Source organism: Magallana gigas, chromosome 7 (assembly GCF_963853765.1).
Source record: "Magallana gigas chromosome 7, xbMagGiga1.1, whole genome shotgun sequence".
Classification (NCBI taxonomy): domain Eukaryota; kingdom Metazoa; phylum Mollusca; class Bivalvia; order Ostreida; family Ostreidae; genus Magallana; species Magallana gigas.
This window is the reverse complement of record NC_088859.1, coordinates 46,472,731-46,487,914: the sequence shown is the minus strand read 5'-3', so window position 1 is coordinate 46,487,914 and position 15,184 is coordinate 46,472,731. Positions and strand designations below refer to the sequence as shown.

General features: G+C 35.7%; 1 protein-coding gene across 1 annotated transcript; it reads left to right on the top strand.

Moving 5' to 3' along the window:
* Nucleotides 1–4,392: 4,392 nt before the first annotated feature.
* On the top strand, nucleotides 4,393–12,780 carry LOC105345920 (uncharacterized). Its single transcript, XM_066067700.1, has 14 exons — nucleotides 4,393–4,451; nucleotides 6,872–6,917; nucleotides 7,394–7,573; nucleotides 7,689–7,945; nucleotides 8,031–8,155; nucleotides 8,249–8,372; nucleotides 8,481–8,666; nucleotides 8,749–8,871; nucleotides 8,984–9,311; nucleotides 9,394–9,579; nucleotides 9,674–10,069; nucleotides 10,155–10,340; nucleotides 10,977–12,503; nucleotides 12,599–12,780. Exons 1-14 carry the CDS (start codon nucleotides 4,449–4,451, stop codon nucleotides 12,718–12,720), a joined length of 3,789 nt encoding a protein of 1,262 aa, XP_065923772.1. The 5' UTR covers nucleotides 4,393–4,448; the 3' UTR covers nucleotides 12,721–12,780.
* The last annotated feature ends 2,404 nt before the right edge of the window (nucleotides 12,781–15,184 follow it).

Here is a 15,184-nt window from a genome sequence, read left to right as displayed (position 1 = left end):
CGTACAAGTACTACAATAACTAACATGTTTATGCAACGACAACAATATTGCTTGCATAATTTATAAAGTGTTGATAGTGTAATAGTTGATGCAAATCTAATAAAAAAAAACTCTAACCCATACATGTTATATAGAGCTTAAATATTTTTTCGTCGGTATGTATAGAATACTAAATAGGTACACGGTTTACCACCTAAACGTTACAAACAGGTTTTTGGTTTTGTATTTAACGACAAAAAAGAAATTTATCATGCGTGCAACCTTTGTATTCGCCTTAAAACTCTGAGATTATCAAGATAACGGAGATAACAGTTACCTCTCCCTGGTTGTACACAAACAATTGACCCTAGATGATGGGAATTTTTATTGAACAAACTACTGTGATCGGCAACTTTTTCTAATCCAGACTTGCATTTTAAACTTTATCTTGATTAGTATTCTTTTTTTAAAGCACTGCATTCGAAGGATAGTACATGTAATGTTTCGTCACCTATCAAAAACCATTTTATCCAATTTATTGAACATTTGCACAATCAAACATATTATGTTTCATTATAATATAAAGGGCTTTCTTTGGAGATTTGTTATTGTGACTATAAAGGTAGCAAGCATTGGTTTAAAATACAATCCGCATTTTATCTGCGACGAGCGCTACCTTCAAAATATTACGCGAGTTAGAGGACGATTTTTTTAAATCTCATATATCTTTTTATATTAATGAACAGTGAAAACATTATTAAATATGCAATGTAGGTAGTTGGGCAAACTTTAAGATTTAATTAGCGAAACAAAATGTTTGAAAATTTACCGAAATATGGCATTTTTTAAACAGACATTAAAATCATGCTATTGAAGAAAATAAATAAAGTCAAATAAAGTCGTCTTACTTAAAACATTATTTGATTCGACAATTTGATTTTTGATGGCAACTTTGCGACGTATATTTCCATTATTTCCGGTCATGCACATGCCAACAAACTTGGTGTATTAGGTAGCAAGGGATAGTTTCAAATATTTTTGTAAAATTGAGCGTTGCTGCATATTATTAGTTAGAGGGATGTCTCTTGTTGAAATTGGTATGCAATATGTAAGCCTCTAATGTTAAGTACATGTGAATCAGAAGTAAAATGCGAAACTTGCGGCTAGATGACTGTTGTGTTGACTTTCCACAGTGAAATATGAAAGTTACAGACGGGAGGTGAAATAACGCAAAAAGTAGATGGATGGGACAAAGTCTACTATAAACTGCGAAGTTTCTGACATGTGGTGGTGCAACATGCAGCGGTACGGAATGTCGACCCTGAAGGCTTTGCAGGGAATTAGCTGGGGGGGGGGGGGGGGGGGGGGGTCTTAAAAGTATGGTGTTCCGATGGGGCCACTTCGATCTTCGCACTTTCGTTTTTAAGGCGAAGATGCGAGAGTGCGAAGTTGCGAAGGTGAAAGTGCGAAGGCGAAGGTGCGACGGCGAAGCACGAAGATGCGATGGCGAAAGTGCGAAGATGCGAAGGCGAAGGAGCGATGCTACTATCGCTCCTTCGAGTAAATTAGTAAAAATAGAAAATAACCAAAAAAAAAAAAAATACATGTATATAAGCAATGTTTCAAATAAATTTTTCTGGGGGGTGTGTCCCAGGCATTTTTATTTTTGGGGGCAGGTAATCTTAATCTTATAATGTAATTTAAAGAAATCTGAATTTTGCAGGGGAGGGGGGTCTGGACCCCCTGACCTCCCCGTTAGATTCACACATGATGGATTTGATCACTAATATGAAACATAAGAAAACATCAAAAACATGAACAATAGAAATATTTTAATTTGGAGTTTTGTTTCTTTACGCCGGATCTTCGTTTAGAATTAAATCACTTACCTGGTCCACAAATCAACCTTAAATATGGTGTATTACCGACACTGTGCATATACAGCCACTCTCTATTTATTCATTACCTGTTCTTTCTATTGACATTGCTATCAGCTTACTTGTTTGTGTGGTTTACAGAGATTTTTTTAAACATTCCTTTTTTTTCAAATTAAGATAGATGAAGCACTTCCTGTCATCCAAAAAAAAAAATCAATGACAAGCTCCCAACTCTCAAACATCAAGAGTGTTAACTAGGACCTATGTATCTAGGTATCTAATTACTTCAATTACAAATAAATACAAAAAGAGTAATACGGATACTTCTCTACACATTTGATTAGAGCTGACTTGGTCGTTTCTGAAAAAAAAAATAGATAATAATTGAAATTTAAGTTTACGGCCGATGTAGGACAACGGAAAATAATGGCCAGAAAAAGTTATACAGAGTGACTTATAAACTAAAGACTTTTTCTCTACAGCTTGCTTCAATATTCATTTCACATCCTTTTATAAATGTGAAAGGAAATACCCCTTCCTTTTCTAAGCGACTGCTTGTACGTACTATAATTATCTGATTCGTGGTTCAGGTATATACAGTCTTTAAAACAAGAGGCCGATGGGCAACACCGTTCACCTAAACAAAGATAGCCATAATAAAATCAGCATTTATATGGAGTCATATACCTAACAATTGTCCACAGTCTAAAAAAAATAAGAATCAACAATATGTCAATATGTTGCATATAATCTATAATGCAATAACATTTGAATTTTTTAGAATTATATAAAAAAAATCTTTGTAAAATTAGACCCCTTACCCAATGTGGCCCCTCCCTACGCCCGAAGATCACGATTTTTACAAACCGAAATCTACGCTATCTAAGGAAGTTATCACTAAGGGTACATCTTTTCTAAGCAAATGGTTTTTAGAAGAATATTTTGAAAGATATTTCTTCATATATTACAATATGAAAAAAAATTCGACCCCCCATTGTAGTCCCCCCCCCCCCCCCCCCCCCCCCAGGAATGATGATTTGAACAAACTTGAATCTACTTTATCTGAGGATGCTTTCACACAAGTAAACCAGCTTTTCTTGTCAGTTTTTTAAAGATTTTTATCTATATATTCATATGTTAAAATTAGACCCCCTCCCCTATTGTGGGCCCACCCTGAGGATTCTTCCACACCAATAGTTACAACTTTTGTGGTCAACAGGTTTTTGAGAAAAAGATTTTTGAAAAATACCCAACAAGTTTTAATGTTCCCCACTTGAAATAGGGCGTGAGCCTTCACATAACAAACTTGAATCCCCTTTACCCAGTAATGTGTTGTGCCAAGTTTTCTTTAAATCGGCCAAATGGTTCTGAAGAAGAAGTCGAAAAAGTAAAAAAAAAAGTTTAAGGACAGAGGGAGAGACAGACAGACTGACAAAGTGTAATCAGAAAAGCTCACTAGGTGAGTTTAAACAAATATTAAGCTACCACTGCTCCCAAATTACATCCTCCAGTTCCTCTGCATGACTTCCCCTGTATTATATAAGAGTAGAATTGAATCTCTTTACTACAGCTCCGTGTTGGTCGTAACAAATAGGGTCCGATGTTTTACCAACTATAATAACTTTTGAGTGGTTAAATTAATTAAAACAATACCGATATCTTACCTCCGAGGTGATGCTAGGCAAACACTTCACTATGATGACTAGTTACTACGTTATCCCAAGATCTAGCCTTCGTGTTCTTATAAAGAAACTTAAAGTGGGTACAATTGAAAGGCTAAATAAAACATATGGGTTATTGCATGTGTGTACTTTCTTTCTTTTCCACTTACTGCAAGTTTGTTAAAAAAAATCAATGAAGGAGGGTACCTTTTCTAGATGGTTTTGATTGTGCCAACTCTTAAGGTATAAATTCTGGAAAAATGCATTCAATGTTTTCTTTCTTTCTACCCTTCTATGTCAAGCTGAAGTTTATTCTCTTGCCTCCCTATTTTTGACTCTAACTATTTTCTCTCTGCAAGATTAGTACTTTAGTCGAGACTGAAGAAAAATGGGTTTTGTTCAATTTGATTTTAACTTCGACACCATGGTGGGGAAAAGGTAATTTTGACTATTCGATTTCCACTAGAGTGTGAATATTTATAAAAGTCATTATTAAGTGTAACACAATGTTGGAAACATGGAAAATAAGGAAGAACTCATTTCATTATTATCGAAATGCAATTGGTTAATCTAATTGTATAGACAACATTTTTTTAATAAAACTGTGTTTATTAACTCAATGCTAAATCAAATAAAGACCAAAAACAAAATTTGTTGTGTTGTTGTTATGATTATGGTGCTTAAAATGGAAAATGATGTGGAATATAAAAAATATTAATAGTTTCCCCCTAACGGGATAAAATCTCTCTCTCTCTCTCTCTCTCTCTCTCTCTCTCTCTCTCTCTCTCTCTCTCTCAAGAGCAACACGAACACAATTTTAAACAAAATACTACGAAGGTTATATTTAATTTTACTATGTTCGTCGTTTGCGGCCTATTTAACTGTTGATCACTGCTAGGGGTCGTCACTGGACGAGACGACCACGGCAGTCATGGTAAGTGTTGGTATCTTTATTCAATTCAATTTATTTAATTCAATTAAGTCTTTTAAGTATTGATATTTGTTGGACTTAAAAATAAAATAAGTTTGGTGATTACAAACTAAATGTGATCGAACAATGAAAATTAAGTTTCATACCAATTAAATGTGATTCAAAATCATTATTGAAATATACAAATAGACTGCCTTGGTATGATCGACAAAAATATTATCGCGTCTAATAAATCATAGAAAACATTAGGTCAAACACAAACAATTAAATGACAGTATTTGCAGGTTCAATTTGCAAATTGTCACAGTTGTTGGGGTTTTTTTTTACGTTGCAATGAAATATAATGTCAATGAAAAAATTCAATTTCTTACATCATGTCCTTGGTGATATTTATGAAATTGTTTTTTAAAGTTTAAACAATAGAAAATAAATCAATTTTTTCGACTTTTAAATGAAATATTTGAATGTAATATCAAAAATCAAAACAATAGGTATGAAATTATAGATATCTATTTATGAAGTTAAAGCGCGTAACATTTTGATAAAAAAAATCACATAATTATTTTTTGACCTATATGAACCTTCAATACTGACCGACAGCTCGTCAACAGTTTTTAATCACTTAAATTTAAATGTTTTATCAAAAGACGTTAATGCGATGATTCAACAATCGCTTTCAAAAAGCATGTCACAGATTTTCAAATTAAGACGTTAGTAAAATATATTCTTTGAATTGTTAGCATTGCAGAAAAATTCAGTTTGATTTTACTGACAAAAGGAAATCAATTTCTTTGATTCAAGGTCTCTAGAGGCAAAGTGGCAAAACATGTTTGTTATTTTGGTCCGTTTTCTGAAGTATGGATGAAGAAAAATTATATTTTTATTTGATGAATAAGATCGGTTTTACAGTGCTGGAATATATATGAAGATTTACTTATTCTGCAATGGGAACATTAGCCAGAAAAAAAAGCTTCCCTCGTAATAATGCTTTTATCGTTGTGTGCATATTCATCATTTTTAAAAGTGCTGCATATGGTTATGCTCCATTTTTTTCATAAGTCACACTTAAGATACAGCGCTCGTAAAATCAAGACACAGACGAATACCTATAAATAAGTTGTAATTCACAATCAATGTTAATTCATTTTTCAAAAAAAAATATTTTGCAAAAAGTGAATCAAACTATTCAGGCAAACAACTTTTGATTCTTAAATAATTTAACTACATGTATATAATTTCGCCATTTTTGAATAAACCCTTAATAATAATAATAAAAAGTAAAGAGTTAAAAGCATATACTATAGCATTGAATGATTTATTTTTGACGTCGTCGTGTCAATAACTGCCGTCAGGTGAGCAGACAAATTGAATAACGCGCGTTAGCGCGTTATGATAATTTGTCTGCTCACCTGACGGCAGTTATTGACACGACGACGTCAAAAATAAATCATTCAATGCTTATATTTACATTCCCTTACTGAAGAAATCAATTATTTACTTAAATAAATCGATATAAAGTGCAGATCACGGAGGGAGTGAATAAGTAACAGCAAGAACAGCTGTTTTGTAAAACCGGTTTAAACTGGTTTTCACATAGACTGTTGAGATGAGATCCACGAGCATAAAAATATAATCCACGATAAATAACTCTTGAAATGTTGCTTTTAAGAATAAAGTCAAATTTTTTGTTGAATAATTATAAAACATGGTGTTTTGACAACATTCATGAAATACCTTTTTTAAACGATAACATAGAAATCACTGTTTGAGAACTACTTATGTAAATTACTCGTATATTCATACGCAGTGAATAGGTGTTGCATTTACAGGCATTTTTAAAAACATCACAGAATTTAATTAAAAAACACAGTAGAATGTAAATATTAAAGCAAACAGATGGTCTCTAGCTGTTGGCTTGACTGTATGACCATAAAAAATTATTTTCAAAAGATAGCTAGTATCCATATGTGTAGTACACCAAATATACATGGTACGCCATGTCAATGTTTGCATCCTTATTGTTACATCATACATATCCTTTATCGGAATTTTGTGTCAATATAATATAATTTAACATATGTAGATAAATATGATGTTTAGTTTTTGTAAGTCCTGGTTTGTCAGTACATCAGGCGACAAAGACACTTGACGGTTGACCGTTTTCTGACACCAGGTAGTCTTTCACTGTCTCAGTTCATAGTACTTGCATATTTATCTGCAGTATAAAAGAGTCATTGTTTTCTCTCATCCAGCAGATACAATACTGTTTGATGCTGTGAATGACTTTTAGAATGATAATTAATACATACAGTATCAGATATGAAAGCTGCTGGACAGTTGTTAGAATTTCCCTGACAAAACATTGACCAAACATTGTTTATAAATTATTTGTTGACAATTTGATTGTTTCCTATTTCCAACAGAAACGACTGTCTTTTCTGGGAATTGTCCTTGTCGTGCTGATCAGAGGTATAGAATAGAATATCTAAATACATGTGTAGAATAGAATATGTACTGTTTCTTAAATATTTCATTGGGTTCATAGATGTTCAATTACATACATGTAATGCATCGATATAAGAACTCTAAATTTCCTCTCTTTAATATTCTTTCTTTACCAATATATTAAACAAATGTTAGACATAGCTCAATATATTTTGAACTTAAAAAATAGAATAATACATGTACATGTATATTGAATATTGCATCCTCACAAGGCAAAAATAAAAAATAATAATGAAATACAGCCATTACACTTGTTAAAACCAAAATACTCTCTCTTTATAATGTGAGTAAATTTTTTAAAGAAAAATTATCATTAATGAGTTTTTTTTTATTGTTAAAATTTTTGTGTAAATGATTATCATCAACGTATCAAGTATAGCAAATGATATAGCAAACAATGAATTACCTAAACACATTTTTAATGTACGTACTTTAATTAGATGTACAGCCCTACAAACGAGTGTGCTACTTTACAAACTGGGCACAGTATCGCACGGCGCCCATGACGTTCACGGCCGAGAATGTTGACCCTTTCCTGTGCACCCATATCATGTACGCTTTCGGAAAAGTTGTAGGAAACACAATAGATGCTTACGAATGGAACGACAAGGGCGCTGGAGGTAAATAGGCAAGACTTAACTTGTCTTTGCTTTGATTGTGTTTCAACAGTGTAGTTTATGTTATTTAGAAACAAACATTTATCAGAAATTCAGCAGTTCACTATTCTTGCTTCAGGCCAATACGAAAGGATAATGAATCTGCGTACGTTGAATCCTAACCTAAAAATCTTGCTGGCTATCGGCGGATGGACCCACGGAACTGCACCCTTCACAGCTGTGGTAGTTGACCCTAACAACATAGCCGCCTTCGCTGCTAACACGCTAGAGTATCTGAAAACCTACAAATTTGATGGCCTGGACTTGGATTGGGAATACCCTGGTGGTAATGGTAGTCCCCCGGAGGACAAGCAGCGCTTCACATCTCTAGTGCAGGTCGGCACTAAAGTTAATATGCAATCAAACTGATTTAAAGCTGTTTATTATTGGTGGATTGTGTAAATTAATTGTACCGTTTCAGAAACTTCGACAAGTCTTTAACGACGAAGGTGCAGTAAACAGCAGACCCCCCATGTTGTTGACGGCAGCGGTGGCCGCTGGAAAAAGCACCATCGATAACGCTTATGAGGTTGATCTCATTTCCAAGTAAGCTGATTCAAAATGGAATATATTTGATTTTAAGTTCGCCTGTGCTGATTTGTTTGTCTATCAATGTACATTTTGTATACCGTATTTCAGGGATTTGGATTTCATCAATCTAATGAGCTACGATCTTCATGGAAGTTGGGAGGTGACCACTGGACACCACAGCGCTCTCTACGGCCGTTCTGGTGAAGTGGGAACGGCAGCATCAATGAATGTGGTACGGTTTTTCAAAAGTGATGGTGGATTCTCATTTTACATGGGTTATGAATTTTTGTTTTACTAAAATCTTTATCTAAAAGTGTATTTCTCTTCCTGAACTTCGAAGGATTACAGTGTCAATTACTGGATATCCCTGGGAGCGCCTCCACATAAGCTAGTACTAGGACTAGGTCTGTACGGTAGGTCCTTCACACTGTCTAGCTCTAGCAATACCTTTATCGGGGCACCTGCTGCCGGCGCCGGAAGTGCTGGACCTTACACCGGAGAGGCAGGATTACTCGCTTTTTACGAGGTACACAATTTCACAGACATGCGTGTTTAGTTTATATGTATGCTTTTGGAGAAGATTTATTTCCTGTCAATGAACTTTTCAGGTGTGCTATAATTTGAAATTCAACGGATGGACGCGAGAGTGGCACAGTGAACATCAAGTTCCATATGCTTATTCCGGCAATCAGTGGATAGGTTATGATGACGCTGAAAGTTTTAATGTAAAGGTACGATTAGTAAATTGGTGATAAAATACACATACATATAGAGAGACTTTGTCAATTGTTTCTGCTTGTTCAGTTTTTAGTGATTTTATAAAGTTGTGTCTTTGTTAATCAGATTGATTACATCATAGCCAAAGGCCTCGGTGGTGGAATGGTTTGGTCTCTTGATCAGGATGATTTCAGTAACCGTTGTGGTGATGGATCTTATCCACTCATGAACGTATTGCGCTCCAGACTGTCCACTATTCCCCCAACGTCAAGTCAGTCCATCACGGCGCAACCAACTTCTACCACAGTTCCACATTCCACGACAACAAGACAATATGATGTATCTCACACAAGCATTTTACCATCTACTAACAGTCAGCTTATTACAACACAGACAACAAAACATACAACAGCATCCAACATTCTCACTTCCTCTAGGACTATGTCATGCGGAGGTACAATATTCATTTTTGATACAAATTAATGTATGTTTTATTTATTATATTGTCATTGTGTATGGTAACTTATCTTTTTCAGCGCCCCAGCCGTGTGTTGACGGTCAGCTGTACGGGGACAGTTGCGACCCGAAGATCTACTACCAGTGTGCTTCAGGAGTGGCCTATCAGTTTCAATGCGCGGCGGGGACCGTCTGGGATGAACGTATCAAGAACTGTAACTGGGACTATCTCGTAATCACCTCTCCAACCCCCTGTGGTTGTGGGCGTAAGTAAAGTTACTGTGATCTCACAAAAATTGAATTTTTGGTGAAAACAACAAAAAATTCCAGGTTCCACTAATGTTTCGTTTTGCTTTATAGCCCCACCGGTCTGTACTGACGGCCAATTCTATGCGGATAAATGTGACATGAAGGTCTATTATCAGTGTGCTCATGGAATACCGTATTCGTATGAGTGTAACACAGGAACTGTTTGGGACACAGTCATCAACAATTGTAACTGGGATTATGCAGTACCAAACAGAGCGCCCCCTACCGGATCTGACTGCACGTCACTAGGTCCAATAACAACAGGCACAACTCTCAAAAACACAAAACAAACGACATTAGCTCCGGCTAAACTGACAACAAATATCAATCTGTCTACTGTGGGACCACCGTTAACTCCTTTTCCTACAACTCTTGATCAAACAACCCAATTTCAATCTACTCTACTGCCGAAAACTGACCTGGTCACATCTAGTGTGTCATGCGGAGGTAATGAATACAAGTATAGCTAAAAGGTACCCTTTTCCCCGGCTTATTTGTTTAATAATTTTTATGTTTTTTTCTTTTTCATCAGCGCCCCAGTCGTGTGTTGACGGTCAGCTGTACGGGGACAGTTGCGACCCGAAGATCTATTACCAGTGTGCGTCAGGAGTGGCCTATCAGTTTCAATGCGCGGCGGGGACCGTCTGGGATGAACGTATCAAGAACTGCAACTGGGACTATCTCGTACTCACCTCTCCAACCCCCTGTGGTTGTGGGCGTAAGTATATAAAACGAATAATGATTTTAGAAACACTTCGGTACATAGGACATTTGCAGAAATTTGGATGAAACAATGTATTAGTGCGCCAACGCATATTAACAACAAAAAAATTCCGTCCATTTTTTGTAGATGCCAAAATCCACTTTGAAAACCGTACGTTTAATTAAGGTTTTCTGATCCTAAGCCTCAAAGTATTTTTTCATTTATTCTTCAAACTTTATAAATGAAATAAAATAGAAAGAAATTCTTTGATGGTATCCATGCATTTTACGAAGGCCACGATGGATATAATGGAATAAATATACAAGTTGAGATCAAATTAGAGAAAAAGTATTGTACCGGTGTATCGGTGGCTAGAACCCCTTTGCGTTTATCTAGTGGTTCTCGGTGGAATCACTAAGCCAAGCAGTTCGTTGTAGAGCGGAGTGAAATATTAAAAGTATAACGAATAAAAAATCCGGATAATGTAGAGTTATCGAACATTGCTGAGGATCGGAGATCTTTAATTTATCAACCAAAAGGAAGCTTAAGTAATCAAATATCAATATGAATACATGTATCTAATGAATTATATGTGTGAAGAAGATTTTCAAATGCAATTTTTTTTCGGTAACTGTTCGTTTTTTTTTGTAGCCCCATCGACCTGTACTGACGGTCAATTCTATGCGGATAAATGTGACATGAAGGTATATTATCAATGTGCTCATGGAATACCCTATCCATACGAGTGTCATACGGGAACTGTTTGGGACACAGTCATAAGCAGCTGTAACTGGGATTATGCAGTACCGAACAGAGCGCCCCCTACCGGATCTGACTGCACGTCACTAGGTCCAATAACAACAGGCACAACTCCCCAAAATACAGAACACATGACATCAGTTGCGGCTAGAATGACCTCTGTAGGGGGATCGTTAACTCCTTTCTCTACAACTGTTGATCAAACAAATTCCTATTTTCTGTCTACATTATTTCCGAAAACTGACCTATTCACAACTACTGCTAAAACTTTATCATTTGTTGAAACGTCCCCACCAAATCTTATTACAACGTATTCATCAAAACTAATTTCATCAATTGGCAGTCTTAAGACAGATCAACATACTACACCAACATCACTGACAACCACAACCCAACAACAAGTTACAACACTCCTCCACACTGCAACACCTGACAGCACGCGTTCTCAGGCCCAGCAACATGTGACACCACAGTCTACAAATACCACTACCAATGGCTTGTCGTCCCAAACCCTGCAACAATTAGCAACGAAGACTTCAATTCCAAGTACAGACAACACACAATCTCAAATCCAGCAACAGACAACAACAAAATCCCGTATCGCAGTCACAGATAGCACACAGGCTCAATCTTCGCAACAAACACAAACTCCTATTGCTACCTCAGATAGCACAAGGCAACAGACAACACAATCCCACAGCACTTACAGCAATACAAAAGACACAACGTCACATATCACGCATACAGGTAACCCATTCTCTAAAACTGATGCACAGACAACTACGCAACCCTCGGGTATTACTAATGGTGTTTGGTCATCGCAAATCCCGCAACAAACAACAACCAACGCTCCTTCGACATCAGATCCCGCACCAATAAAAACAACAACCTCTCCGTCGACATCAGATCCCACACCAATAAAAACAACAACCTCTCCGACGACATCAGACCCCACACCAATAAAAACAACAACCTCTCCGTCGACATCAGACCCCACACCAATAAAAACAACAACCTCTCCGTCGACATCAGACCCCACACCAATAAAAACAACAACCTCTCCGTCGACATCAGATCCCACACCAATAAAAACAACAACCTCTCCGTCGACATCAGACCCCACACCAATACAAACAACAGACAACGCACCTTCGACATCAGATCCCACACCAATACAAACAACAACCTCTCCTTCGACATCAGATCCTACACCAATAAAAACAACCTCTCTGTCGACATCAGATCTCACACCAATACAAACAACAACCTCTCCGTCGACATCAGATACTACACCAATACAAACAACAACCTCTCCGTCGACATCAGATCTCACACCAATAAAAACAACAACCTCTCCGTCGACATCAGATCCCAAACCACAACAGACAACAACAGAATCTCAAACTACTACCTGTGGTCGTAAGTAATGCATGAATATATCATATCACTTGTTTAGCCTTATAGATGTATCATTTAAGATATACATGTATCATAATAATAAATTTATTTTTCAGCTCCGAAAACCTGCCCATTTCCAGCATGGGATTCCGGAAGCATGACTGTATCGGCGCATACTCTTACCGTTCTAACGGGAGTTCTGATAGCATTAGCTTGGTTTTCGACGTGTTCGGAATGAGAATTAGTTTTAAGGAAGCAAGATACTTGTAAACTACTGATGCATTACGGGATTAGTATATTACAGGCACGTAGCACCAGGGGGACCTGCCCCCCCCCCCCACTTTTTCTCGCAGCAATAATTTTTTTAAAATTTACATATAGAAAATGGAATTGTCATGGAGTTGGCCCCCCCCCCCCCACTTTTTTGGGAGTATGTAAAAAATTGATATGTAAATAAGAAAATGAGGAGTGAAATTGAAGTTATATAGAACGCCCCCCCCCCCCCCCCCCCCCGGATTAGGATTTTGAAGATTTTGGGAAACTTAAAATTTTCCTTTTTTTTTTTTTTTTTTTTTTTTGCTTGTCAAGATTTTTTGGATGAGTCTGTCCCCCCCCCCCACTTTCAAAATCGATGCTACGTGCCTGTATTATAAACTGATTTAGGCATTGATGACATACTAGTAGATATCAACTTTCTAATAATAGAACAGACGCCATTTTGTAGATTTTTTTTGCTCACATTCTGTTTCACATTAACAAGTTGTTGTTTTTTATTTCCCACACTATCTGTACTGATTTATCTGTTAATATATCATTTAATCATTCAGCTGTGTTGCCAACTGTAGAGCAATTTAAGCTGCATTTTTCATGTCCGAATTCTTTGTAACATATAAATTTTCAAATGTAATAAAAAATATAATCAGGAATTAGTTAATATACCCTGTTTATCATATTTTGCGGGAGAATCTAACTAGAAGGAAATATAAAACAAAAATACACAATACTAATGATGTCCTGTACACAAATTAGTTTCAGTATAATCCAATGTACATATTTGTTTCTTCTGATAAACGAAACGAATCAAATTTTATAATCTTATTTATCAGTTGTTTTTCAGATTTAAGTCCTTTCAAAATTATCATAACACATTTCTCATCAAAACAAGTTCATTCATTCCCTTTAGTGGTGAGTAACTTTATAAATTCTGTTAGAGCCATTAGAATTGTTTATTCGCTCCTATACTTGAAAAGCATATCGTAGAGGAGCGGATTTACAAGTCTGATATCCAAAAAGAATTTTAATTCTGCAAAAAAACCTCATATTGACTTTAACGAAGATCAAAACAAAATGCCTACCATTTTAAAATAAAGACTTCCTGTATATACTTATAGCATTAATCTGTAACCTTTTGTGACTCAGAATAAATATCAAATTCTATGTAATTTTTGGAAAAGATACTATCTTTATGTAATAATTAAAGGAATAATAATATAGTTTTAAAATGTTATATTTTCGTTGCTAGTAATATAGGATTGTGTACGTCCTCTTCGACGAAACATTTTTCGATTTTTTTGTTCATGGGTACTCGTGTGGAAACATTTTGTACCTTTCGGATTTCAAAAGAAACTATTAATATGTCGGTTTTTCAATTTTTATATAATTTTCGTGTGAAGTATATAAAAGAAAAGTGTTTAACTTATGCTTTTATGCTTTACATAATACATATACTATTAATGAGTTTCAAAAAGTTTTACCTTAAAACTGAAAGTGCAGTCTTTATTTTTTTTTTTATCGCTGGATTTACGGAATTATTGTTTACACAATAGATATGCAAAGAGTTTAGAAGGTGTATATATATTATCAAAGTTTTTCATTATTCCCAAACAGTTGCATCCACAGAGAATGTTGTACTGTTCGTAATAGAACTGTCAACAACTCGGAAACTGTTTCAGTTTCGATATATCAATGAAACTTGGAACTACCAAATATAATGGAATTTACCACGCATATACTTCTATAAATAGTTTCATACCCCCCCCCCCCCCCTCCCACCTCACACCAACCCAACCACCCGCCTTTATAATAACAATATATTTTTAAAACATCTTAATCTTTTGATTGCACACTGAGGAGGGGCAGTCTTTGCTTATTCACAGGGGGTTTAGGAACATAAAGCTAGACTGAGATGGGCGATTGCAATTGGTTGACGGAGTTTGTTTCTTCTGTGTTAATTTGGTCTTTCCAAATTATTATTTTTGAGATTAAAAGTGTTGATTAAATTTATTAAGTGTTGCGATAGAAATAGAAAAAATCGTTCTGTGTAGGTTAAATGGTCGCACGCGGATTCATATTACCCCAGAGTTATTCCCATTGTCGTCAATCAATAAGGTTACCTAAGCATGCATTGAATTTAACAAGGAAGTGACAACAGGTACACAATTTAAACAAGTAGATATGTTCTATACACATGATCAATTCGATGCAGTTTTTATTGGGGAGGGGGGTGGGGTGGATATGGATTTTGCCCTAAATGAAATTAAATACTGTTACAAGTTTATCAATTTTGGATAAAAGTGCAACTTTTTGAGTAAAAATTTTGGTATGTTGGCTATGACCCGACAAGAATAACTGAACCGGTCATGCTTCTCTAAAACTTGTTTTGTTAAGAACTGCAGAAGTGTCGAGATTTAAATATTTACGTT

Coding starts and splice junctions, on each gene's coding strand:
- LOC105345920 (XM_066067700.1), top strand. Junction 8,373..8,480: donor CGGCAGCATCAATGAATGTG/GTACGGTTTTTC, acceptor TGAACTTCGAAG/GATTACAGTGTCAATTACTG. Junction 9,580..9,673: donor AACCCCCTGTGGTTGTGGGC/GTAAGTAAAGTT, acceptor TTTGCTTTATAG/CCCCACCGGTCTGTACTGAC.